The 23219-nt window shown below is 31.9% G+C and overlaps 1 protein-coding gene and 1 long non-coding RNA gene across 6 annotated transcripts; one reads left to right on the top strand and one right to left on the bottom strand.

The window, feature by feature from the left end:
- The first annotated feature begins 1150 nt into the window (after nucleotides 1-1150).
- Nucleotides 1151-19336, top strand: LOC114264493 (uncharacterized). 4 transcript variants are annotated; one of them, XM_082921475.1, is made up of 10 exons: nucleotides 1622-1868; nucleotides 3829-3880; nucleotides 5043-5116; nucleotides 5822-5923; nucleotides 6914-7054; nucleotides 7686-7737; nucleotides 8247-8320; nucleotides 18749-18838; nucleotides 19041-19089; nucleotides 19286-19336. In XM_082921475.1, the coding sequence occupies exons 1-9, from the start codon at nucleotides 1744-1746 to the stop codon at nucleotides 19042-19044; spliced, it is 714 nt and encodes a 237-aa protein (XP_082777601.1). In that variant the 5' UTR covers nucleotides 1622-1743; the 3' UTR covers nucleotides 19045-19089; nucleotides 19286-19336. The 4 variants fall into 4 exon arrangements, 3 of the variants coding, with proteins under 3 accessions (XP_082777599.1, XP_082777601.1, XP_082777600.1); XR_014364777.1 differs by having other exon boundaries at nucleotides 1628-1868; nucleotides 7686-7831; XM_082921473.1 differs by lacking the exon at nucleotides 19041-19089 and having other exon boundaries at nucleotides 1151-1868.
- LOC114310630 (uncharacterized) lies at nucleotides 9656-17459 on the bottom strand. Of its 2 annotated transcripts, XR_014364779.1 has the most exons (6): nucleotides 16873-17459; nucleotides 16031-16103; nucleotides 14148-14191; nucleotides 13339-13407; nucleotides 11775-11825; nucleotides 9656-11444 (listed from the first exon to the last, which is right to left on the bottom strand). It is a non-coding gene; the product is annotated as an uncharacterized LOC114310630 (long non-coding RNA). The 2 variants fall into 2 exon arrangements; XR_014364778.1 differs by lacking the exon at nucleotides 16031-16103.
- Nucleotides 19337-23219: the final 3883 nt, after the last annotated feature.

Below are 23219 nucleotides of genomic sequence, written 5' to 3'. Positions count from 1 at the left end.
ATTGATGAGGCATCACAAAATAATTCTTAAAAAAAAAAATGCTTTTGACCGGTCGACCGGTCAGTTGATTGGCCGGTCGACTACTCGGTCGACCGATTAAACTAATTTTTGACATTTTTTTTCTTTTGCTACAGGCACTCACGGGACATCCGATTGGATATCCGGGAGGACATCCAAGTGGATGACTGGTTTAAAGATTTTGACCCAAATTTGCTTCAGAAAATATAATAAAAAATAATGTAGCTAATGAACCGTGCCTCTTTATTTTTGTTGAGATACTGTAGTAAATTTAACAAAACCTTAATTTATAAAAAATTTATTAAGACTGATGAACTGATGTCTCTACATTAGCTTCCTGATGCGGATGCTCCTATGAGACTGCTTATTTCAGTTACGTGAGATTGTTAATAAGTCAGGTAATTAATTCCCTCGACCTGAGTCTTTCTTTCATTTTGGGAATTATATTCTAATTTCAATGTAATTTATAAAAATAAAAGATAAAAATTTACGCTCCATTTGTTTGGATAGAAATCATTTTCTAAAAAATATTTTTTTGGTGTTTGGTATAATAGAAAAGAAAATTAACAGAAAATATTTTTTATAGTAAATGAAAAATAAATTTATTTTGGTAGAAAATATTTTTCATTTTAAAGGATAGAAAAAAAATTTCGAACTAATATTTTATCAATGTCATTACACTATTATCATTACTTTCATCTTTACCATCACCATCACCATCACCATCACCATCACCACGCTCACCGCTGTCGTCGCCCCACCACCTCTGCCTCCGTTCCACCACCACCACCACCTTCAAACATAAAAAAAAATATTTTCTGCTAGAGCGTTTATTCATTTTCTTTTCTTTGATTTGGGATATGGTTTTAATCCGACTCTGTTTTGGACTAAAAAAAGCCTCCACCCATTTCGAACGGATTTGAAAAACGGTTTGATTTAGGCCCCGATTGTTTGAAGAGTTAGAGGGGGATTGGGATTGGTAGTGAGGTAAGACCCACTAATATTGTGTTTCTTTTGAAAGATGGGGAGGGGATTGATGGTGAGCTCCGGATTAGGATGGGCCTTCCCAAGGAGATTTGGATGGGCCTCCAAGACTTAGTATTAGAAAAATAGTCGGACGGACTAAAATTTTTTTATTGTTATTTTATTTTTTACATCTCGGGTATTTTTTTTAACATTAATATTTAATTTTTTTATATTTTTTTGTTAAATAAAAATTATTATTTTATTTGTTTTATTTTTTCTGAAAATTTTTTATTTTATTTTTATTTTTTTAAATTTTTTTAATATTGAGCATTTTTTTAAAACATTAATGTTTAATGTTTTTATATTTTTTGTTTATTTTATTATTTTATATAAAAATAATTTAACAATTCCTACACTAACAATTATTATCAAAGTAAATATAATTTTATTTAATTTCCTCACTAATAATTTTCTTACTATTAATCCTTTCACTGTCCACCTCATTCATTCTACTTTTGAAAACAAACGGGTTTAGTGTAGAAGACAAATGGTGGCGCTTAACACGGTGCCGTTTAAGTGTTGGCTTGTGGAAGACGGCGTCGTCTATTTTCCTGTCCGTTCGTTCGAATACTGAAGACGTGGACTCATGACCTTCTCACATTTTCGTCGTCGCTCACACTTCATTCTCTCTCTCTCTCTCTCTCTCTCTCATACACAACACAAGACACACACACAGAGCAAGCAGAGAGAGAGAGAGCAATGGCAATATCGGTGGCAATTGGGTTGAAAACTGTATTTTGCGTATTGGGATGTGTGATGGTGGCCACTCTCATTTACACTCTCTCCCTCGATGGCCTCCCTTTCCGTAAAGACCTTCTCACCCCGTATGCTCTCTCTGTCTCTATCTATCTGTGTGCACATGAGTATTTGTATCGTTTTTTTTTTCTGAAGTCTGAAGCTTGTTTGCGAATCCGATCGAATTCAAGCACTGATACGCGAACATTTCAAAGAACAAAAAATCCAAACCCTTGTAGCGTAGATAGAAGTAGTAGTAGAACTAATAAACAATAAAATTGAAGGTGCTAAGAGCATTTTCATCAAATTTGAATAAAAATTTGAGTAAAAGTTTGATGCATTCCAATAGTTTCATCAAACCTGACGGCTCATCTGGCCCAGAGTAAATTTTCATCAAATCTTTCCAATCCGATCGTCCACCCGTTATCTGGCTGGTCATCCACCTGGTTGACCGACTGGATGTCCACCCAATCATCCCTCAACTGTCAGTTGCGAAATTTGATGAAAAGTTAAATCCTTCTTTAATTTGATAATATGAGTTTGATAATGTGCCTGTTTGACAGAAATTATAATCAGCTTATTTCAGTTTTCAGCTTAATTTAAGTTATTTTGATGTATTTGGTTTAACTTATAGCTTATAACTTATAGCTTTTTGGAAGTCAGAAATCAGCTTATGTTCATAGTTATAAGCTATAAGCTGTTTAGATATAAGTTATAAGCACTTTCTCACAGCTCTACTAAACAGAGCTAATATGGTTGGAGCCCAAAAAGTAAGCTTTTTCATCAAATTCAAATTTATTGAAATATCTAAGGGTCGGAGATGGTATAACTGACTAATTTAGTTGGTACAGTCACTCGATGATACTATACCAAAGACCTAAGATCAAATTCCACTTTATTTTGGATTTCAGTGTTATTTTTAAAAAAGGGAAGAAAATATGTAACTGTAAAAATATAAAAACACAACAACAACAATTAAACAATCAAAGCCGTTTCGTATGTTATGGAAAGGGCAAAATTGAGAAAAGTTAAACCAGAACAAACAAACAAGCACACAAAGGATTTACTTGGCTTGGCGGTAAGTCTTAGTCAAAAAATGGTCAAGGGGTTTCCCTATGAAAGTAGAAATTACAATGAGCCGGCTCTCTCTCAACAAACCTTTGTTACAAAAGCTGAAAAGTTCGAACTCCAAAATAAAACATTATATGTATACAAGGATCTGAAAATAGCAAACTGGGACAAAATATACCCAAATACAAATACTATTTGCCCATTAATCAGGTTGTGCGTGTCATCAACGGGCGATAAGCAAAATCCAAGCTGAATTCAAGATACACCCACAACATCCTGAATACCTGAAGTTGGCTTTATGGATTGACTTGTTTTCCTTGGCATTTAACAATTGCTATGAAGCAAATACGCAAATTCAACCACATGGATCCAATTTCTTGGCCTAGGGGTGTTTCATCAAGGTGCTTCAAATGTCAATCTGAGGAGTTTTTTTTGTCCATAAATCTTAACCATCATATTCATTGATTTACATTAATATTATGTTGCATTACAAATACTTTGTTTGATTCAATTTTGCTTGAAACGTTTTGAAGTTCTCAAGAATTTGTCTGCAAGCCCTAATGTGGAAGTCGATGAGAAGATGATTTGAAACTAATTTTACAATTAAGAAAAATCCTAGTTATTACGAGCTTATTATGATTGATTGATTGATTTTTTTTTAAAGCCAATTACACCATTGCATGCTTTATCTTGAGAATAGTAGGTAGTATTCAGGTTTTTTACTTTTATGACTAACACTATAATGTTCTTCCTCCATCATTCATGCATGCGCAATGGAAATTAATGGCTTATAAACTGTTGGTGTTGCTATTGTCATGGAACTTCCTCAGTTTGTTGGCTTGTTCAGAGTTGTTACTTTTTGGAAAAATGATTTTTGTCTAAGATTATACTCCTCTTGTGGATTTGATGGCTTGCATTATTAAGAGATTCTAAGTAATATCATTCTGATAAATTTTGGTATATGAAATTTTGTTGCAGGTGGATGGTGGCAACCTTGATTGATTTCTATATTAATGTCATTGCTATAGGGGTATGAAAAGGATATCATATATCGCTAAATGATCAAAGATCACATATGTGTTTTTTTGTTGTTCACCTAATGCTATCTTCGACTATCTAATGAGGAATTTCTGAAAGTTGGCGACTTTTACCATTTGGTTTTGAATTTAATTGTTGAAGTTTATACTTCTTTTTATTTCTTGCACTTGGAAAATGGGTTAAGGTTGCTTTTGGATGGATGAATTTGAAATGAAGGGTTGTAAGGTAAAGATAAACAAAAATTTAGGAGGCTTAGCTATTTGTGTTGTATTGAAATACCAGAAGGAGAATTGAGTAGAGGTGGAGGAGAGATATTCATAAGGATTCTTGTGATGTTAAAATCCTTTTTGGGGTGGATTGCTTACACTGTAATTCAAATCTATTCATATGAAGATTTTAGGTTATTACTGAAATCTATAATATAATGTTTTACATTAAAAAAACATTGGATCCATAAACCTTTAATGATCCACAAGTTCAAACACAACCTAAATAATGGCGGACTCAGTCCACAAGCCTCCCCCTAAAGTGGGCTCTGGAGAGGGCAAGATGTACATAGACTTACCCCCAATTTTTGAGAGGCTATTTTCATGACTCGAACCTAAGCCACCAGAGACACTAGTGACAAGCCTAACCGTTGAGCCAAGCAGCCCTTGAAACGCAAACTAAATGAAGTTTTGAAATTTACGAACTCAGATTTATACCACTGCAGTGAAATGTGGTCTAGAGTTGGAACAAAGTTGAAATAATTGGATTCTAAAGTATGGATATGCATGTTCTTGTTTATAATGTCCTTACCGTTTGCAAAACATTTGCCCATGTACAGGAAAATTAAATGCATGAATTGTGATATTATTTTTATATTTCCATCGAAGATACAAGTAATGCATCACAAATTATCTCTGTTCATCGGTTCTGTTCCATCTTTCCTTTTTCATAATTTTCTCTTTAGTCTTTTTTGGGGCGGCTACAGTGTGGAGGAATAAGTGGTTTGTTTCACTTGTAAATTGAAATCCTTTAGAGATGTGCATACTTTGGAATAAAGGTTAAAACATACCATTCCCAAAGAATTTGTCTGGAAATTGATAATCAGTATTTTTCTTTTCTTTTCAAAGGAAGTGGTCTCTTATGTACTTGTCTGCTCATCGTATCAGGCTTGGGTTTCCTACAAGGAATCGAACTGGATCAGTGCATCACTTTGGGTAGTTCTGCTAGTATGTTTTGGAAGGTAGGCTTCTTTCTGTTCTTTTTATTGTACTTCCAGTTTTCACTGACAGTAAGGTCTGATAAGCAGGGATTTTTTTATTAAGAATCTAATATTTTCAAAATGTAGGGTGAGGAGAAGGCTGCTTCTTTTTATTTTCCTTTTTTAACAATTTAAAAAAAAAAAAAAATAAAAAAAAAATAAAAAACACTATATTTCTCAACCTCAAATTATTCTTGTCACCAACTTCTTCACTAAATAGATGCCACTCCTAGCTTTAAAGGCAAAATATTCTCTTTTCTCTTGTCATATTTTTTCTTAGAGAAAATGGTAGCATTAATTGGAATAACATTGTGCAAATTGCCATTATGGTAGTTCCAATTGGGTAATAATTGGAAAATTTTAGTTATAACTTTCATTCTTTTAATTGTTTAATTTAGTTCTCTTATTTTTTTATTAGCAGGAATTTGACCATTTTTCCTAGTTATCCTGCACATTGGTTTTTAACCTAACTACCATAAGTCTACTTGTCAAACTGTTCAAAACCAAATGATGTTGTTCTAAGTTGCCCACAACTTTTAAATTTTGATTATTACCTTATTTTATTTTTGAGATAGTCAATGCAATAGACCAATGTTGCCTCATCGTATACTTCTATAATATTCCTTGCATAGTGAAATCTAGATCTTTGTTACAGATTTGATGTGAAGTTGCTTGTTTTTTTTACAGCATTACAACATGTTGTTACATTGTTTTGCAATTGCTGAAATTGTCAATTGGAGAATCTTCAGAAGATCCAATATATTACGTTTTAATGCGACGCCCTAACAAGTAAGTACCAAAAACTTTGATTAATAATGAAAAAAAGAAAATTAGTGGTTGATTCATATTTAGATCATAGCTTATTGTCAATTAAATAAGGTCGTACTCAGCACAAGACTCCCGCTTTACAGCAGGGTTTGGGATTCAATTATTGATTTCTCTTCTACTGTCTTTCATAGTGTTTGAGAGTGAAGCTTGGGTTTGGGATTCAATTATTGGTTTCTCTTCTACTGTCTTTCATAGTATTTGAGAGTGAAGCTTTTCTCCATTATCTTTCAATAGACCGTATTTATTTACTTGCATTGAGTAGGAGAAACATGATATAATATCCTCAGTGGGCATATTGACCTGCTTGTTGAGGTTTAGCCATGGTTCCTAGAATTCCACATACCAAAACAATCATCTTTCTGGAACGTTGGTCCTGACTGGTTGAATGTAGGAATTGTCTTGCTATCAGTGAATGAGAACAGAGAAATGTGGATTGTTATATTTTTGAAGTCGAATCACATTTTGAGTTAATTTGCTGCCCAAATTTCATAAATAATCCACAAACAATTCTCTACCACATTGAGTTAAGAAAGTGAGAAAATTTTATATTCTGAATCTATTTCTATATGTGTATTTGCACCAGTTTGAACAGTGTTGTATAAACATATTGTTGGATGTATTCATGGAAGTTGGAAATATATCATCAATGCTAGAGACAATGTTGTTTGCTGCATTTGGTAATCTTTCAAGCATATTAAGGTAACTCATTTCTTAGTTACCTTCTTCGGTCATATTGCCTCAAAAGTCCCTTGTTTGGTTATGAACTTATGAGAGGAATATATGCAAGGATTTTAAAAATGAATAAGATGACTGCATACTATTGTGTGAACATGCCCTTTCTGTTTTATTGCCGGGCAACATCCTGATATTTGCATGTTTCCTCATTCTTTTCTGGCACTCATTCTCATATAATGTGATTTTCTCATGCATTAAGTAATTTTGTTATTTTAGGGATGGAATGGAACACAAGAGGAGGTTTTCTGTTGTAACTACAAGAATTATCTTCACTGCTCTGGGTTTTTTGATGCTGGGAACTTTGCTTTACACTCTCTTGACAGATGGCTCTCCATTTCGCACAGAGCTTTTGACACCGTAAGTTTTTTCGTTCTGATTTTGGATCCCGTAAATCAGACTATTGTTTTAGAAGAATGAAGATGTAGTTAAACCTAATCATCTTCCTTGTTTCATTTTTCTTAAAATATTTAATATTTGGTGGGTGATGGGGTGGGGGTGAAGGTGTTAGTACTTAGTAGTATGGCTATGATAGAAATGTGGTGGCAGTATTAATGGTGATGGATGAGGTGTCTGGTCTCCTTCGATCAATGAGAAAGTGTGCATAAAACTTATGTCTTTGAGGTGTCTGGTCTCCTTTGATCATTGTGGTTTTAACTTTTAAGGTGTCAACGATGACAATCATTGGCCAGCGGCAACGTATTATATTTTTGTTCTTATTTACATCATGCATTTCTTGATCCCTGAAACCTATAGCTTTGGAATAATTGAATCACATGCTGATGTATGTCATTTGTTTGAACATCTCTTTCCCTTCGTTATTGCTTATCAGAACTTGGCCGGTGATCCTAGAAGCACTGCCTTAATCGGGGTGCACAGGCATCCATGTATATGTGCACATGCATTTGTCAAGTGCATCTGCCTTCAAAATTTATGTATAGGTACATAGTTTCTGTACAATGTGAATTTATTAATAGTAATATGTTTACAGGTGGATGACAGCAACGCTAATTGATTTCTATATCAATGTCGTGGCTCTATCGGTATGTGTCAACTCTCTGTTACTTCATCCTTTCAGTTCTATTGCTGCTTGAAGATTAATCTACCTCTTTTTTAAGCTGCAAGGGAATCAACAAGGTTAATTCTTGGCAATAATCTGTGCATTGAGTGTGATAATATGAAAAAGAATTTTTATGATAAATTCTTTATTGCTCGTAGTTACCCCGGATAGGCAGATATTTTATTCAGTAAGGCCTGTCACCCAGTTTTCTGAAAGTACTTGGTAAAAGGAGGAAAATTAGGCACTTCAATAATACAGTGGCATCCCTTTGCCCCGACATCTGGTGATCTTGGTTTCAACATTTAAAGACATACATAGACAGAATCTCTGTACCTCTGTAGAATTTGATGTCAAGTAGCCAACTTTCTAACTGTTATTATGTGTCAAACAAGATGTCTGTATGTCTATCTGTGTGTTCGCGTATCATGAGATGTGTGTGAATGTATAGATTTAATTATATTATCTTTGGTTGCTTACGTATGCTTTTTTCAGGTTTGGGTAGCATACAAAGAGTCAAGTTGGATAAGCGCATTCATTTGGATAGTTTTATTGATATGTTTTGGCAGGTAATCATCCTTTCATGTATTTGTATTCCAACCATTATCCAATTTCAGTACCAAGAAAGAAATTTCATCTGCTAATGCTACCATGCTGTTTTTTAAATTCATATATCATAAAGTAAGAACTGCTAGAGTCTTTTCTTATTTATAATATATGTAATCATGGAATTAGGATTGACATAATTAGAAATCCCCATCCTTCTATCACTTATTTGAAATTAGTCTTCTTTTTTGTTGGTTATATGATCATTGATAATATGGATAAAAATCTTGGCTTATTGTTGAACTGGTTTTGATGTGTTATAAATGTTTGGCCTATAAGGTTCCAGAATTTCTTTGTGCTAATATCAATTTTGGGCGAGTAATGCTAGAGACCCCAAATATTCTACCAAAAGTTTTACCAAATGTCTCACATGGGTGTGGGACCCACACAATGTGGGTCCCATATAGGTCCCACACCCATGTAAGACATTTGGTAAAACTTTTGATAGAATTTTTGGGATCTCTAGCATTTTTTATTTTGGACAGTTAAAATGTTAGGTCGACTAATGACCTGATAATATTTAATGAATTTTTAACATCATGATGTGGATTTACCAAAATTTGTATATCATTATGCCTTGGGCCTCGTTATTGTTTTTATGCTCAACATGTGACATACTATGTTGTTATACCTTAAAACTATTCATATGGCCTTAAAATAATGAGTATAATTCTTGGGATTACCCATGATTATAAACCAGTCCATTGTATTAACCTTGTATCAGTGTAATAATTTGAGAAATCCTACTTTTATGTAAAGCTACCCTTAAAATTTTTTGGAACCCATGTAATAGCTCTTTAAAATCATGGAATTCGTTGTTCGGTTGCAAATTAGTAGGCCAGATTAGGAGTCTGGTTGGACTATCAATCCATCATATGTTGGACTATTGTATATGGGATAGAATTGTTGGGATAATTAAATGGTAAAAATGATATATTTGCCCTCCAAGTATTTGATTTAATTATGTATTATATTTAAATGTTAAATTTTTATTGATATTTTATTTAATTTCATTATTTTTAAAAATAAATTTATTTAATTTTTAAAAAAATAAAATGAAATAAAATTTTATTTAATCCAGCCAAAAGGAATTAAAATATTAAAGATGGGTTTAACATTGTTATTACTTAGTAAATAATTGAAAAGGGTAAGATAGTCTTTTGAGTATTTATCATTCTTTATAATATCCCAATCAATTCTTGAATTTAATAAGATCATGATTTTCAGATATCTAATCTCATGAGAAAATAAACATGAGATACACATTATTTCTAACCAAATAATCTAGGAACTATATATCTCAAGATTAATAGTCCAATAGATTATAATTCTCTTTTATTTAGTCCGTCCAAATAAACATGACCTTAAGCCTCGTTTGGGAACAGGCTAATTTAGTAACTTTTTGGCTATTTGGCTAAAATACGAGCTAAAAAAAATTAGTATATTTGGGATGACTTTTTGGTTTTTTACGAAAAGATATGCAAAAAGTAGAGAGAAAAGAGAATTTTTGACTTTTTGGTATGAATTATTAGTTTTTTGGCTAATTTAATAATTTTTTGACTTTTTTACTAAAACGGAAAGTTCCCAGGAGGCCTTATGGAATGTCCTTAAAACATTCAATTCAGCCTCAAGTTAAAAAATGGATTTAGACTTGCTACCCACTTCTCATTATTGGTATACTAGTGTATGCCCGTGCCTAAAGGCACGGTGAAAATAATGTTGGGATTAATCTTTTCCTGTCCAACTTTTATGTAGTACATGAAAAATTTATTCATAAAATAATTTCACAGAAAAATTGTTCCTTTCTTATACCATTACTGTTATACTTACCCAAGCTATCAATCTTTCTTGTTCTAATTGAAGAGGTTGGTCACATTTGAATTTCGGCTAAAATTTAAAAAGAATATAATCTTAGTGATTGCAATATTAACAAACCATCTCTCATGTCAACTATTGAAAGGTAATGTCTAAAAAGAGAAGGCATGGAAAGAAAAATCGTGCATTGCTACTCACCCCCATTGTGCAAAATTAAAGTGTATCAAAACCCAAAATGTAGCAAGAAAAATGTATCAATTAGTTAAATAAAATGTATGATTATCAATGTCATGAACATATTACACTAAAGTCTTAGTAGTATTAGTTAGTTACAACACTCATTTCACTTTCCTAAGCTTAAGTCTCAGACTCTTCATATTACACTTCTCTCTTGCTAATTACAAAGAAAGAGAAAAATAGAAAGTAAAAATCAACAAACAAAAAAAAATAGAAGAAACTAAACCTTAATCAACAAAACCACCTCTCTTTGAGCAATCAGCTAACCCTCAAATCAAGCATATATGTCTATGGATTACATCAATCTGAAAACATCAAGCACTAATTGAAAGTTCTAAACACATTATTAGATTTTAGCTCTTAAACACATTATCAAGCACTAATGTTTATAAATGCCTCCTTTCATCATCAAGCACTAATGATTCAGCAAATATATTTAATTCCTAAAATTGAGAATGTCAATCTTTTGGAGACATGGAATTCAGCACATAGGTAGATAACTTTTCAACATGCAATTTGTCTCAAACCATTTTATTCATTTATCTCCACTTTTTGCCTCCCTCTATCTCTACTCTCCCTCATCCCACACCCACACACACACACACCATCTCTATTTTTTAATCTATGTAGCAAATATTTATGCACCCGCTCTTTCTTTGATGACCTTCATGGATATCTTTGGCACCACAATGGAAGGAGTACCCATTTCAAAAATCTTCAAACCACAATCTCAAAAGAAAGATTTCATAAACTCACAACCGAGATCCAATTGAGAGCATTCAACCTATTTAGAAATAATGCAAACAAAAAACAAAAAAACTGCCAATTTTTTTGGTCTTTCCCAAAAACAATAAATAACAATAAAAATAAGTAGCAAAGAGAATATTATCCAAAAAATAGATAAATTCATAAACTCAACACAGTCAAGCAAAGGGAAACTTTTTCCTCACCCCAGTCAAAAGTTTAGCAAATGAGAACTTTTTCCTCAATCAAAAGTTTGATCATTTGATTAATCTCCCCCTCACCTTCCATTCACTGTGAATTAATAAACACATTAAACACATCAAATCGAGAAACAATTTATCAAACATTTGGTGAACATTGTAGTAGCAGAAATTATAGTGGTAAAACTAATTATTTTGAACTTCAATTATTGCAAACTATACTGAAATCCTTAGAATGGAATGAATAACAATAAATTTAATTAAAATAATAGGAAATAGGTTGTAATTTATTCCAAGTGACATAAGGAAGTTGGTCTTTGAACTATGGAAATCAAGTAAAGATTAAATCATCAACTTATAACATCATGAATGTACAAAAAATAAAAAATAGAAGCAAAAAAAGGGATGGAATCTTGATTACCTCTATTGATGGAGCCTTTAGAACTATTCTCCTCACCAAATTCTGATGCCTCTATCACATGTACAAAGCATTAAGAATAAAAACATCAGCCTTAAATGAATTGATAATTTCTCTACAACTAATTCCCTGATAAAATAAAAAGTAAAAAAATAAAAGACAAAAAACTACAACAATAAAAGGTGTGTGTGTCCAACACAGATGAAGGAGCTGAAGGGTTTGCAAAATTCAAAAAGAAGATTCATCTTAATTTTATATATAACAACAACAACAACAAAAATAAATAAATCTATAAATAAAACTAACAAAACTCCACTGACTTACGGATATAATGTTAAGGGGATAAAGAGATGTGAAAAACTAACAAAAGAGGGAGGGAGAAAGTCAAAAGATGGCATATAGTAATCCTAAAGACCTTAAAAAGGTTATGTAAACCCTTTTCCAACAATAAAAAACTAAAAAGGAAAGTCAAACATCGATTTTAGCGAATCGAATCGATTCACTTCACGATTCACCGATTTGGTTCACCGATTCACCTACGATTCATGGCTATTTGTGATTTATACAACCTGTTCGTATTGATTACTCACTGAATCAAATCGCAAATCGTATGAAATCAAAACCATAAAGAAACAAACAATTATGCCCCACTTCTCTGCACTCCTCTTTCAGTTATCCATAAAGAAATTGAAGAAAAAAAATTCAATCAACACTACATAAACAAACCTGCTAAATGGTAGCTAAAATGACATATGACAAATAATAGGGAACTAATAATTAGACCAAGCAACCATATGACATAACAAATGTTCTGCAATAAGAAATGAGTACATATGCTTTTATCATTTATCATTTTTAGTAACTCAGAAATGACAATGTTAAATTTAAAAAAAAAAAATTGTAAACTAAAAACAAATTGAACAATTTTATTCCCAATGAAAACCAAGTATCCTATTAAAGAATTAGGATACCTTTAATGGGTTAACATGGTGCATTGAAATGCTATGGATAATAGCTGCAAAAAAACAAAAAAAAATAAAATAAAATATTCAAATAGCTCCAACAATTCAAATCCTCCCACATAAGCAAAATATGAACCAACCCTTTTGGATCCATTTGGTTTGCTCATGGGAAGCAGCCAACGCACTGCCACAACAAAAAACAAAATTTGGAATAAAAAAAAAATAGAAGTAAAAATTAGGCCACAATATTGATATTGATATTGTGCACTATTTGGACACGGAAATTGCTTAAGAGGTTGACACACCACGGTTATGTAGTGAAGAAACAACTCATTTTAAGGGAAAAAGTGAACTGCTCATCAATTGATGAAGTGAAGAAACAACTCATTTTAAGGGAAAAAGAGAACTGCTCATCAATTGTTGAAGGCATTGTTAAAATATTGATGAAATTGTTTACCAAATCAATTGACAGAACCCAAGACATGAAAGAAAGCATAGCATACCCACAAAAACACAAAAGCATGAGAGAGAGAGAGAGAGAGAGAGAATATCCAAATGGAACTTAATTTAACAATACTAAGAATGGGAATAAAGGAAAGACTTACTGGAAAAGAGTTGTTGGAAAAGAGAAAACTTGCAGCTCTCAACCTTGGTCCTTGATGGACTTTGGGGGCCTACAACTTGAAAAATAAAATTAAAAGCATCAGAGAGAGAGAGAAAGAGGCAGTGGAAGTTTTAAATTTTTAATCTCAGGCAAATGAAAGTTTCAAATGATCTTAATAAGTAAATATAAGATTAGAAAGTTTCAATCTCAGGCCTATGTCATTCCAAAGATTAGAAAATATAAGTAAGCAAGCTCCATCATCCCTTGTCTAAAATTTGCCACTGTTTATTATTAAAAATAACATCCAACTCCCACTGTTTGTATCACCAATTTGAATATACCTCTATTTTTGCTAAACCTTATCACCAATTTAAATTCACTCACTATTTTAACAACAAAAAAGTAGAATTATATAAGCAGCTAGCATTAAAAATTAAACTATTTTCATTGAGGCATTTTACCGAACATGGTGTATGCATGAAGACACACATAAAATATAGAACGGTAAAGAGACAGATTTTAATTGAGGCAATATAAATGAGAAACAAATCACAAAATATAAATGAGAAACACAATCAAACCCAAATGAGAAACAAATCACATAAAATTTAGACACCCAATGAAAATCCAAATAAAAATTTTAAGGCATTCTGGAGACCCATTTTAAAAAAATATTTCAGAGATTTTATCATTTATCATTTTCAGTAACTTAGAAATGACAATATTAAATTAAAAAAAAATTCGTAAACTAAAAATAGATTGAACAATTTTATTCCCAATGGAAGCCAAGCATCCTATTAAAGACTATACCTTTAATGGGTTAACATGGTGCATTAAAATGCTATGGACAGCAGCTGCAAAAAACAAAAACAAAAAAATAAAATATTCAAATAGCTCCAACTGTTCAATCCTCCCATAAGCAAAATATGAACCAACCCTTTTGGATCCATTTTGTTTGCTCATGGGAAGCAGCCAACGCACTGCCACAACAAAGAACAAAATTTGGATTCCACAAAAAAACAAAAAAAAGTAAAAATTAGGCCACAATATTGATATTGATATTGTGCACTGTTTGAACACCGAAATTGTTTAAGAGGTTGACACACCACGGCTATGTAGTGAAGAAACAATTCATTTTAAGGGAAAAAGAGAACCGCTCATCAATTGATATTGTTAAAATATTGATGAAATTGTTTACCAAATCATAACATATCCACAAAACCACAAAAGCATGAGAGAGAGAGAGAGAGAGAGAGAGAGAGAGAGAGAGAGAGAGTACCCAAATAGGGGCCTACAACTCGAAAAATAAAATTAAAAGCATCAGAGAGAGAGAAAGAGGCAATGGAAGTTTTAAATCTTTCATCTCAGGCAAATGAAAGGAAAGAAAAATTTATATAATATCTTAAAACAGGTAAAACAATTCACACCTTAATTAAAAAATAGAAAATAAATAAACCTCTATCATTAAAACAAGTAAAACAATCAAACAATAGATTATTGAAAAAGAAAACTCTTCTATCATTAAAACAAAAATTGCAAAATCAATAAAACATTGTGAAGAAGAAAGAAAAATTTATATAATATCTCTTCTCTATGACATGAAAATACTACTTCAAACCCCAATGACAACATTTTGAGATTAATGTTTGGATGACAGTTGCTATAAAATTGATGTTGGGATTAATCCCAATAGCTCCAAACATTTTGTCCCAAGATTAATGTTGGGATGATAGTGTATACCCGTAATAAAATTGGATAGGAGAAGATTAATCCCAAGATTATTTCTTCTTTATTTTGTACTTTTGTAAGAAGCCATCAATTACATTAACTAAGACAATTTTAAAAATGAAATTGCTGCCCTAAAAATTGGCCAAAGTTAAAAGGATTTGAAAGTCGTTCAATAGCCATTCTAATATCGATACCTGAAATTAAAAAAAATAAAAATTAAATTTGCAAAATAATAATAAAGTTAGATTAGATGGATTAAAGCAAAAATGTCTAATGTTCAGTATTTTCAAATCAATGTCACATAGTATGTAATAAACTTTCGAATTGTCCAACTCACTTTCTTATGTACTTGACATCAATTGTTCACATATTTCAAACCAATGCCATCACACACAGTCCAACTCACTTTCTTCACATATTTCCTTGTCTAGTTTTACGACCTTTATTATGTACTTGACAAAAAATGAAAACACTTGTTTTCCTTTACTAACTAAACCAGGTAAGAAGAACAATGGGATAACAAAAACTCTACACCACGATTTTGTTGTCCTCATATTTCAAGAGGTTAAAAAAGAGAAGACAGAAATAGAGAGGAGAAAAGAACCTACAACTTTAGTTTTCTCTTAAATAAAATGTAAATTTATAAATCCTGAAAAACCAATTTAAAAGACAATTAGACATCAATTTTTATTTTGACAATGGGGGATTCCAAAACTTAGCACAAAGTTATTTCCAAAGTAATTCAAAATTTACCAATGTATATTGTCTTAAGAAAGGCATTTTGTTACTAAGATTAGTCTGTGTGTTCACCAAAAAAAAGAAAAGAAAAAGAGATTTATCTATGTATATCTTCCTTTTTCTTTTCTTTTTTCAATCCTCATCATGCACATTTTCTTTTTGGTTTAAATTTTCAACACATACTCCCAACAATCACCAAATGAAAACACTTATTTTCCTGTACTTACCATCCTTGTCTAGATTAATCCCAAGATTGGACAGGAGAAGATTAATTCCAAGTAATATGCCTCAATCTCAGGCCTATGTCATTCCAAAGATTAGAAAATATAAGTAAGCAAACTCCATTAAAGATTAAAAATAACATCCAACTCCCACTGTTTGTATCACCAATTTGAATATACCTCTATTTTGCTAAACCTTCCTTGGCCTGTTATAATAAATTCACTCACTATTTTAACAACAAAAATGTAGAATTATATAAGCAGCTAGCATTAAAAAGAGAGGCATTTTAACCTTGGGACATTTTAGCGGGTAATGTTATAAATTGAGTGAAAGGGAGAAGGGTTTAGCAATCAACCATGGCTCAGATCAGCGGACATTAGAAGGAAAAACATAATACATTTTATATATTCAGCGGACACAAAACATTTTAGCGTGTAATGTTATAAATTCACTCACTATTTTAATTGAGGCATTTTACCAAACATAGTGTATGCATGAAGACACACACAAAACATAGAGGGGTAAAGAGACAGATTTTAATTGAGGCAATATAAATGAGAAACACAATCAAACCCAAATGAGAAACAAATCACATAAAAATTTTGAGGCATCAAAGAGACCCAATCATTTATTAATTTTGAGACACAATCATACAAAGAGACCCAATCATAAAAATTTTGAGGCATACAAAGAGACCCAATCATACAAAAATATTTCAGAGACCTAATCATTTATCATTTTCAGGACATAGTGAAAATATTTCAGACCCTAACTGTTAAATATTTTAGAGACCCAATCATACAAAGAGACACACATAAAAAATTTGAACCGAGAAACACAGATCTACCTTGCATTTGATCAAACAGTGCCCTCGAATCTCATGAGTGATACCGATCTCTTTCTCGCTAGTTGCGTTACCTTGTATTTGATCAAACAGTGCACACAAATCTCAACCAAGTTGCCATAAAACCAAGAACGGAGAGTGGGTAGGAGAGAGAGAGAGAGAGAACCAGAGAGAATAGATCAAAATTTGAAAACCAGAGAGAAGAGAGAGAGAGAGGAGGACGACTGTGAGAGAGAGATAGGGAAGTGTGTTTGGTACTCGTTAGGAGGAATCCAAAGAGGCTGACTATGCTAGATTTTGATTTTGGCCCTTAGATTTTGATTAAGATTGATCTGAACCGTTGGTCATAAATGTATCTCTATGACAATTTCTTGCCACATAAGACATTTTTAAAAACTCTTCTCCCTTATTATATAGATTATTCAAAATGCCTTGGGCCCGTAAAACTTCCTTGGGCCCGTAAAACTTCACCAGTGGTTTGATTTGATTGAAAAATTATAGAAAAATCCACACAAGAGACCAATGTATTTTCTGTAACATAATTTTACTGCTTTTAGTTTTATTTTTTTATTTTTGGTTTAATATGATTTCAAGTCAATCAAGTAAACTAAATTGCTTGTTTTTTAATGTGGTATACTTATAAAAAAAATAATAAAAAATAAAAATAAATTCTCAATTAATATATATTAATGTGTGGTTGAGAGGGAAAAGTTTGGACACCTAGCGTAGGGATTCGGAAAGAGAAAGGGAAAAAAGTGTGTAAAATTAGGTGAAATATAGGTATATTTTAGGGTCCGTTTGGCAAGGAGGTTTGGAGTTATTTTAGCTACGAAAGACAAAATAGGTTATTTTAGACACAACAAACAAAATATCACATCCAACCCATAATCATTACACTCTTCTTTTACAAAAAAAGTCAAAAAAGTCAAAAAGTCATTACCAAACAAAGCTTTTTAACCCAGGTTAAAATAGCCAAAAAAGTCAAAAAGCCAACCCACTTCCTAAACGGAGACTTATTTATATTTCACCCCCATTTTCTCTTTCCTTTTCCCATTCTATTTCCAAATCCTTTCCCAAATTCTCCAATCAAACACAGTGTTAGCGTAGTGTGTTAAGTGGTTGTCCTGTGACTTAAAATTATAATCTCAAGGTTGTTAGGTTAAGATTTTATCATTCAATCATGTGGTATACCTATATTAAATAAAAAAATTTTGAAAGATTTAAACTGACCTGGTTGACTCACTGTCCACTCAGCGGGTGCCACCACATACGTTGAAATCCTAGCTCCACCCCTGATTACATGATCTCTTGCACAGATACATTTTTGGTAATTACGTCACTTTATCTAACCTGTTTTCTTCTTCTTCTTCTACAAACTTAGTACTTATTTTTCTTACGGTAACCATAAATATATAGACAATTAATTATCTATCTGCATTAGTGAATATGCACATTCAGGATACTGTTCATTAGAAAGGATAAGCAGCTTATGTGCAAAACAAAGCAATCGTTATGCAGTTATTTTATAACTGGAATAGTGGTATTATACAGCATCATATATGGGGGTGTTTGAGAACTTAGGTTGGGAGTCTTTTTGGCTATTGTTTATAAAAATAAAATAGGCTAAAATAGTCAATAGGACAAAATGTTACATCAAAACTATAATCGTTTCACTTATTCTCTCACATCATTAAATCAACTTAAAAAAAAAAAAAAAAAAAAAAAAAAAAAAAAAAGCAGCATCATCTCAAAGATAATTTTTTAGTTAGGCTAAAATAGCCAAAAATTTAAAATTTCGATTAAAATACCCAAGTTCCCAAAGTATTTCTTATAATGCTTTTGAAGTTAGTACTGATAATTTTCGCTTCATTTTTTCCAGCATCACAACATGCGCCTACATTGTCCAACAGCTATTCTATCTCTCATCCCAGGATCCTGTTTGTCTTGTTCTCCTAAATGGCAGCAACAGGCAAGTCTAAAAAAGCACGTCGAAGTTTCAGATTCTTATAATATCCATAAGTAATTTTCATATCAAAGTTTGAGAATGAGAAATTGATTTTCACTCATTGTGGATAGATTTGAGAACTCAGCCTATATATTAGTAGAAAAAACTTCCATTTCACTTGTGGAAATAGCAGGTTGTGTAAAAGCATTATTCTTTTTTAATGCAGATGATTTTATCTCGTGATGAACCGGCTTCAGATGAAACTGATATTGGATGTATAAACAGCATTTTCTTTCCAGCACCTTCCTGATGAAGCATATTTTCCTTTGTTTTTGAAACATTTAAAATACTTTTTGGGTGGGAGGTTTTGACAATTGGGATGCACACTATTCTTTCTTTACCCACCTGTCTTTCTTCATTTCTTTTATCTTGGAAGTTTTTTGAGTTCTGTAATTGTTTTTGATTTGGCAGAAAACAGTTATGAATGAATGCAATGGATCAATGGTGGTTTGGTGACAAAAAGTAAAGGCTAGTTTGGTTATGGTGTGCAACTTACACCTTACACCTTATACCTTACACTTACACCTTACACTTACACCTTTTGTAAAAAATTAAACCTTACACTTACACCTTTTTTGAGGTTGCACACCATATGCAACCCACTTACACCTTACACCTTACACTTACACCTTATACTTATACTTATACCTTACACTTACACTTTTTGTGTAAGTGGCACATGGTGTGCACTTGCACACTTAAGAAAACTCCTACATACATTGTTGGAATGTCCATAAAAGATCTCTTTGTTGCATAGAGTTGGTACATCTGTAATCAATTATACATAAATAATATTATATGTACCAATTAATATACTAACTAATACACTAACAGATTATGTGACATAATTTTATAGATTTTGAGTATTTATAATTTGTATAATAAGTGGGGTCAGTAATAATGACATAACATTAGTTGGTACAGTGTGTACATCAATGGTACATACAGCATCACCGAGTATACGTATACTGTACATTTTTAAAATTTATTACGAATTAAATACGATTCATCAATGCTTTCGTTTTTACCAAGAGGATCATTAATGTTGAAAGAATGACATAGAAAGTATAGAAATTATTTTTAAATAGATATTTTTTTTATTTATCGATTTTTTGTATTTTCATATTTTCGTCTCTTTTTAAAAATATTTTTTAGATATATCAAGATTAGATGCATTTAAAAAAAAAAGGCTAAAATATGAAAAAAAAATCATTAAAAGCGAACAAAAATTTGTAATAAATTTTCACAGTTTTTTGTTCAATTTTTTGTTTATTTTTAGTGATTTTTAAATATTTCTATGAATTTATTTTACTTTTTATTAGATTAAATGCATATTAATTAGGTGCATTAAAAAGTACAAAAACAAATTGATTAAAGCATCAAAAAATCAATTAATTAAATAATTAAAAAAAAGATAAAATTATTAAAATGTCCAATCTAAGGAAGGTATAAAGGATTAGGTCCAGTGAATATTTTTTGTTGGTGAGAGATTCACTCTTTGTGAAATAGTTTGGTGAGAAGTCTTTTTATTATTTTGTAGGATATTTTATTTTCAATTTTGCTCCTTAATTTATCGGTTGACTTTTTTTATCTATTTAACTTTTTGACTATCTATTCAAATTTATATCTATTTATTCAAATTATTTTTTATCTATTCAAATTTTTTGACTATTTATTCAATTTTTTTCCATTATCTATTCAAATCTCTCTAAATTTTATTTTCTATTTAATTTTTTCACTTATTTGTTTAAATCTATCTATTCAAATTTTATTAACTGTTTAAATTTTTCCCTGAATTCAATTGGTTGATTTTTTATCTGTTGAAATCTTTGTTATTCAAATACACAAAGCCACTATATGTTCAAATTTTGAACAAATCTATTCAAAATTTATTATCTATTCAAATTTTGAACAAATCTGTCTAAAATTTTTAATTTGTTAATTTTTTTTTTTTAATCTATGCAATCTGTTTCTTCTTCATCATCAACAACAACAAAAATAAAAAATAAAATAAACACTAGATCACCACAGTGACATCATCATCATTTGAGATTTGTTCAATTGAACAGATCGATGGCCTTCTCCACAAAATCTCAATTTTCATCCAGACTTATTACCAATACTCAACAAATGGCTGAAAAATAAGGCCAAGTTTGGCTACAAAGAAAAAAGTGCACTTATTTCATCTTTTTATCTTTTTTTGGTCATATCAATCAACATCTCCTCTCTACTTTTTTTACACATAATACAAAAAAAGTCAAAAAGTGCACTTATTTAGTCTTCCCAAACTAGGCATAGAGATCAAGAAAAAGTCATTGACAAATTATCATCTATAACAATAACATGGCACAAGGCAAATTTGAATCTCTAAGAACAACAAAAGATTTTTCAACTCAGATCAGTAGCGTTCTCTATTAATCCAAATCTACCACTATCGACATAATCCCCTTGCCAGATCTAGAGAGAGAGAGAGATCGGTGTGGATCGAATACGGAAAAGGTGGCGGTAAAATTGAATAGATTGATTGTTGTAGCAGCGGAACAACAAAGGAGGGCAATGGAGGAGAGAAAGAAGATGAGAAGAAAAAAGAGATAGTGATGTCATCGATTTGCGAACACCATCTGCAACTGAGAACACTGACAAACACCATATGCGGTGGCAGGGAAAAGAGACGGAGTTCTTCGTTCTTCGTCGCCAGAGTTCGTGAATCTCGAAGAAGACGGCGGTAGCAAAGACCTAGATAGGTAGTCAATTGATGAAGAAGAGAAAGAAGAGAGAAGAAAAAGAGAGGGGAGGGAAAAGAATGTGAGAGGGTTTGGTTTAATCGTATATACCATATATATATACATGGACAGTTTGATCATTTGCAGGTGTTTGTTCTTATAGATAAAATATTTTAAAGTGTAGACTTTTGCGTAAAAAAATTCAAAATTATAGACTGAGTACCAAAAATAAAAATAAAAAAACTCATTTAAAAAATCAAACCAAACCAAACCAACACTGAATATTTGATACAATAATATAGAGCGTTCGGGCCAAAAGTCCAAGATTAAATTTTCGTTGGTGAAAGGTCTAGGCGTTTATTTTCATTATCCATAAGGACAAGCTTCTGTAAAATGACCACACTACCCCAAGTATATACATATATATACACATGAATTACGCTCCAAACCCTACGTTGACCACCTCTCTCTCTCTCTCTCTTCTCTTCCTCTCTTTGTCTCTCATCTTTTTTCTCTATCGTCGCCGACCAACTATCACCACCTCTATCGTCGTCAATTGACAACCTCTCTCTCTCTCTCTCTCTCTCTCTCTCTCTCTCTCTCTCACACACACACACACACACATCCTTCTCTCTGTCTCTTCTTTCCATCTTCGTCACAAAGCCCTCAATCCGATCGATGTACAATTCTGATCACTGGCATCAATTCCACTCCAATTAAAACCCCAATCACCATCACAATCTCTCAAGCTTCGTTTGACAACTACTGTTGCTTATACATAAACGAAGATGCCATCTCCCTTCTCTCTCCATCCGCCATTGTTAAGCTTCCAAGCTCTTTCCATCTGGTTTTCACCTACTTCTACCCATCTTTGACCCATAGTCCCTTAGACCAAAACATAAAGGGTCGCAAGGGCTTCATTTTAATCTAAACGGATCGTGTGTTCATCACCGTGGATTTTTCAGCTTTCCCCTCATCGCTTCAAGAGGTAGGGATTCCTTTGTTTATCTTCAATACCTTGTCTATAGATAGACATGTGGTAGATTTTATTCCATAACATAAAAAGCATGTTCATTTTGAATTTTCAAAAACCATATAAAGGGGATCTAGGGTTTAAAGGTTGGAATTGTAAAATTAATGGTTGTTTGGGTTAATTGGAGAGTAGTTCAACGTGTTTATGCTGGGAGGAAGGGAAAGCACTGATTTAATAATTTGACCTATTGAATTAAAAAGGAGGTAAAGTTGAATAGTGTGTGTGTTTTGTTAATATTGAGTTGTGTTATTGTGTTAATAGCACAAAGGGAGAATCAATGTTGGTAATGGAAATTTTTTTTTTCTTTTTTTTTGGATATTCATCTTAAGCTAAGTCGAGTTGTGGCTTGGAAATCATAGATGTGGTTTTATTGAAATGTGGAAATTTGGTTTTGGAAAGAAAAGGAATTGGGCGTGTTAATTTGGAAAATAAAAGAGTTGATTTTGAAAAGAGAAAGAAATAAGAGGAAGAAACCATGGCATATTGTAAATCTAGAATTAAACTTGAAGCTGGATTTTGAAACTTTTCAATGTTGTTAAGGTCAAATGAGTATCAGATCATCGTATTACGTGTGTTTATATATTTATAC

Source organism: Camellia sinensis, chromosome 3 (assembly GCF_055761805.1).
Source record: "Camellia sinensis isolate YWXY chromosome 3, ASM5576180v1, whole genome shotgun sequence".
Taxonomy (NCBI): Eukaryota; Viridiplantae; Streptophyta; class Magnoliopsida; order Ericales; family Theaceae; genus Camellia; species Camellia sinensis.
This window is presented reverse-complemented; position numbering and strand designations above follow the sequence as displayed.

Bases quoted from the DNA above. Each gene is read 5' to 3' on its own strand.
- LOC114264493 (XM_082921473.1), top strand. From the start codon at position 1,744: ATGGCAATATCGGTGGCAATTGGGTTGAAAACTGTATTTTGCGTATTG. The intron at 1,869-3,828 runs GTATGCTCTCTC...ATTTTGTTGCAG, and splicing joins CGTAAAGACCTTCTCACCCC to GTGGATGGTGGCAACCTTGA. The intron at 8,321-18,748 runs GTAATCATCCTT...CATTTTTTCCAG, and splicing joins TTATTGATATGTTTTGGCAG to CATCACAACATGCGCCTACA.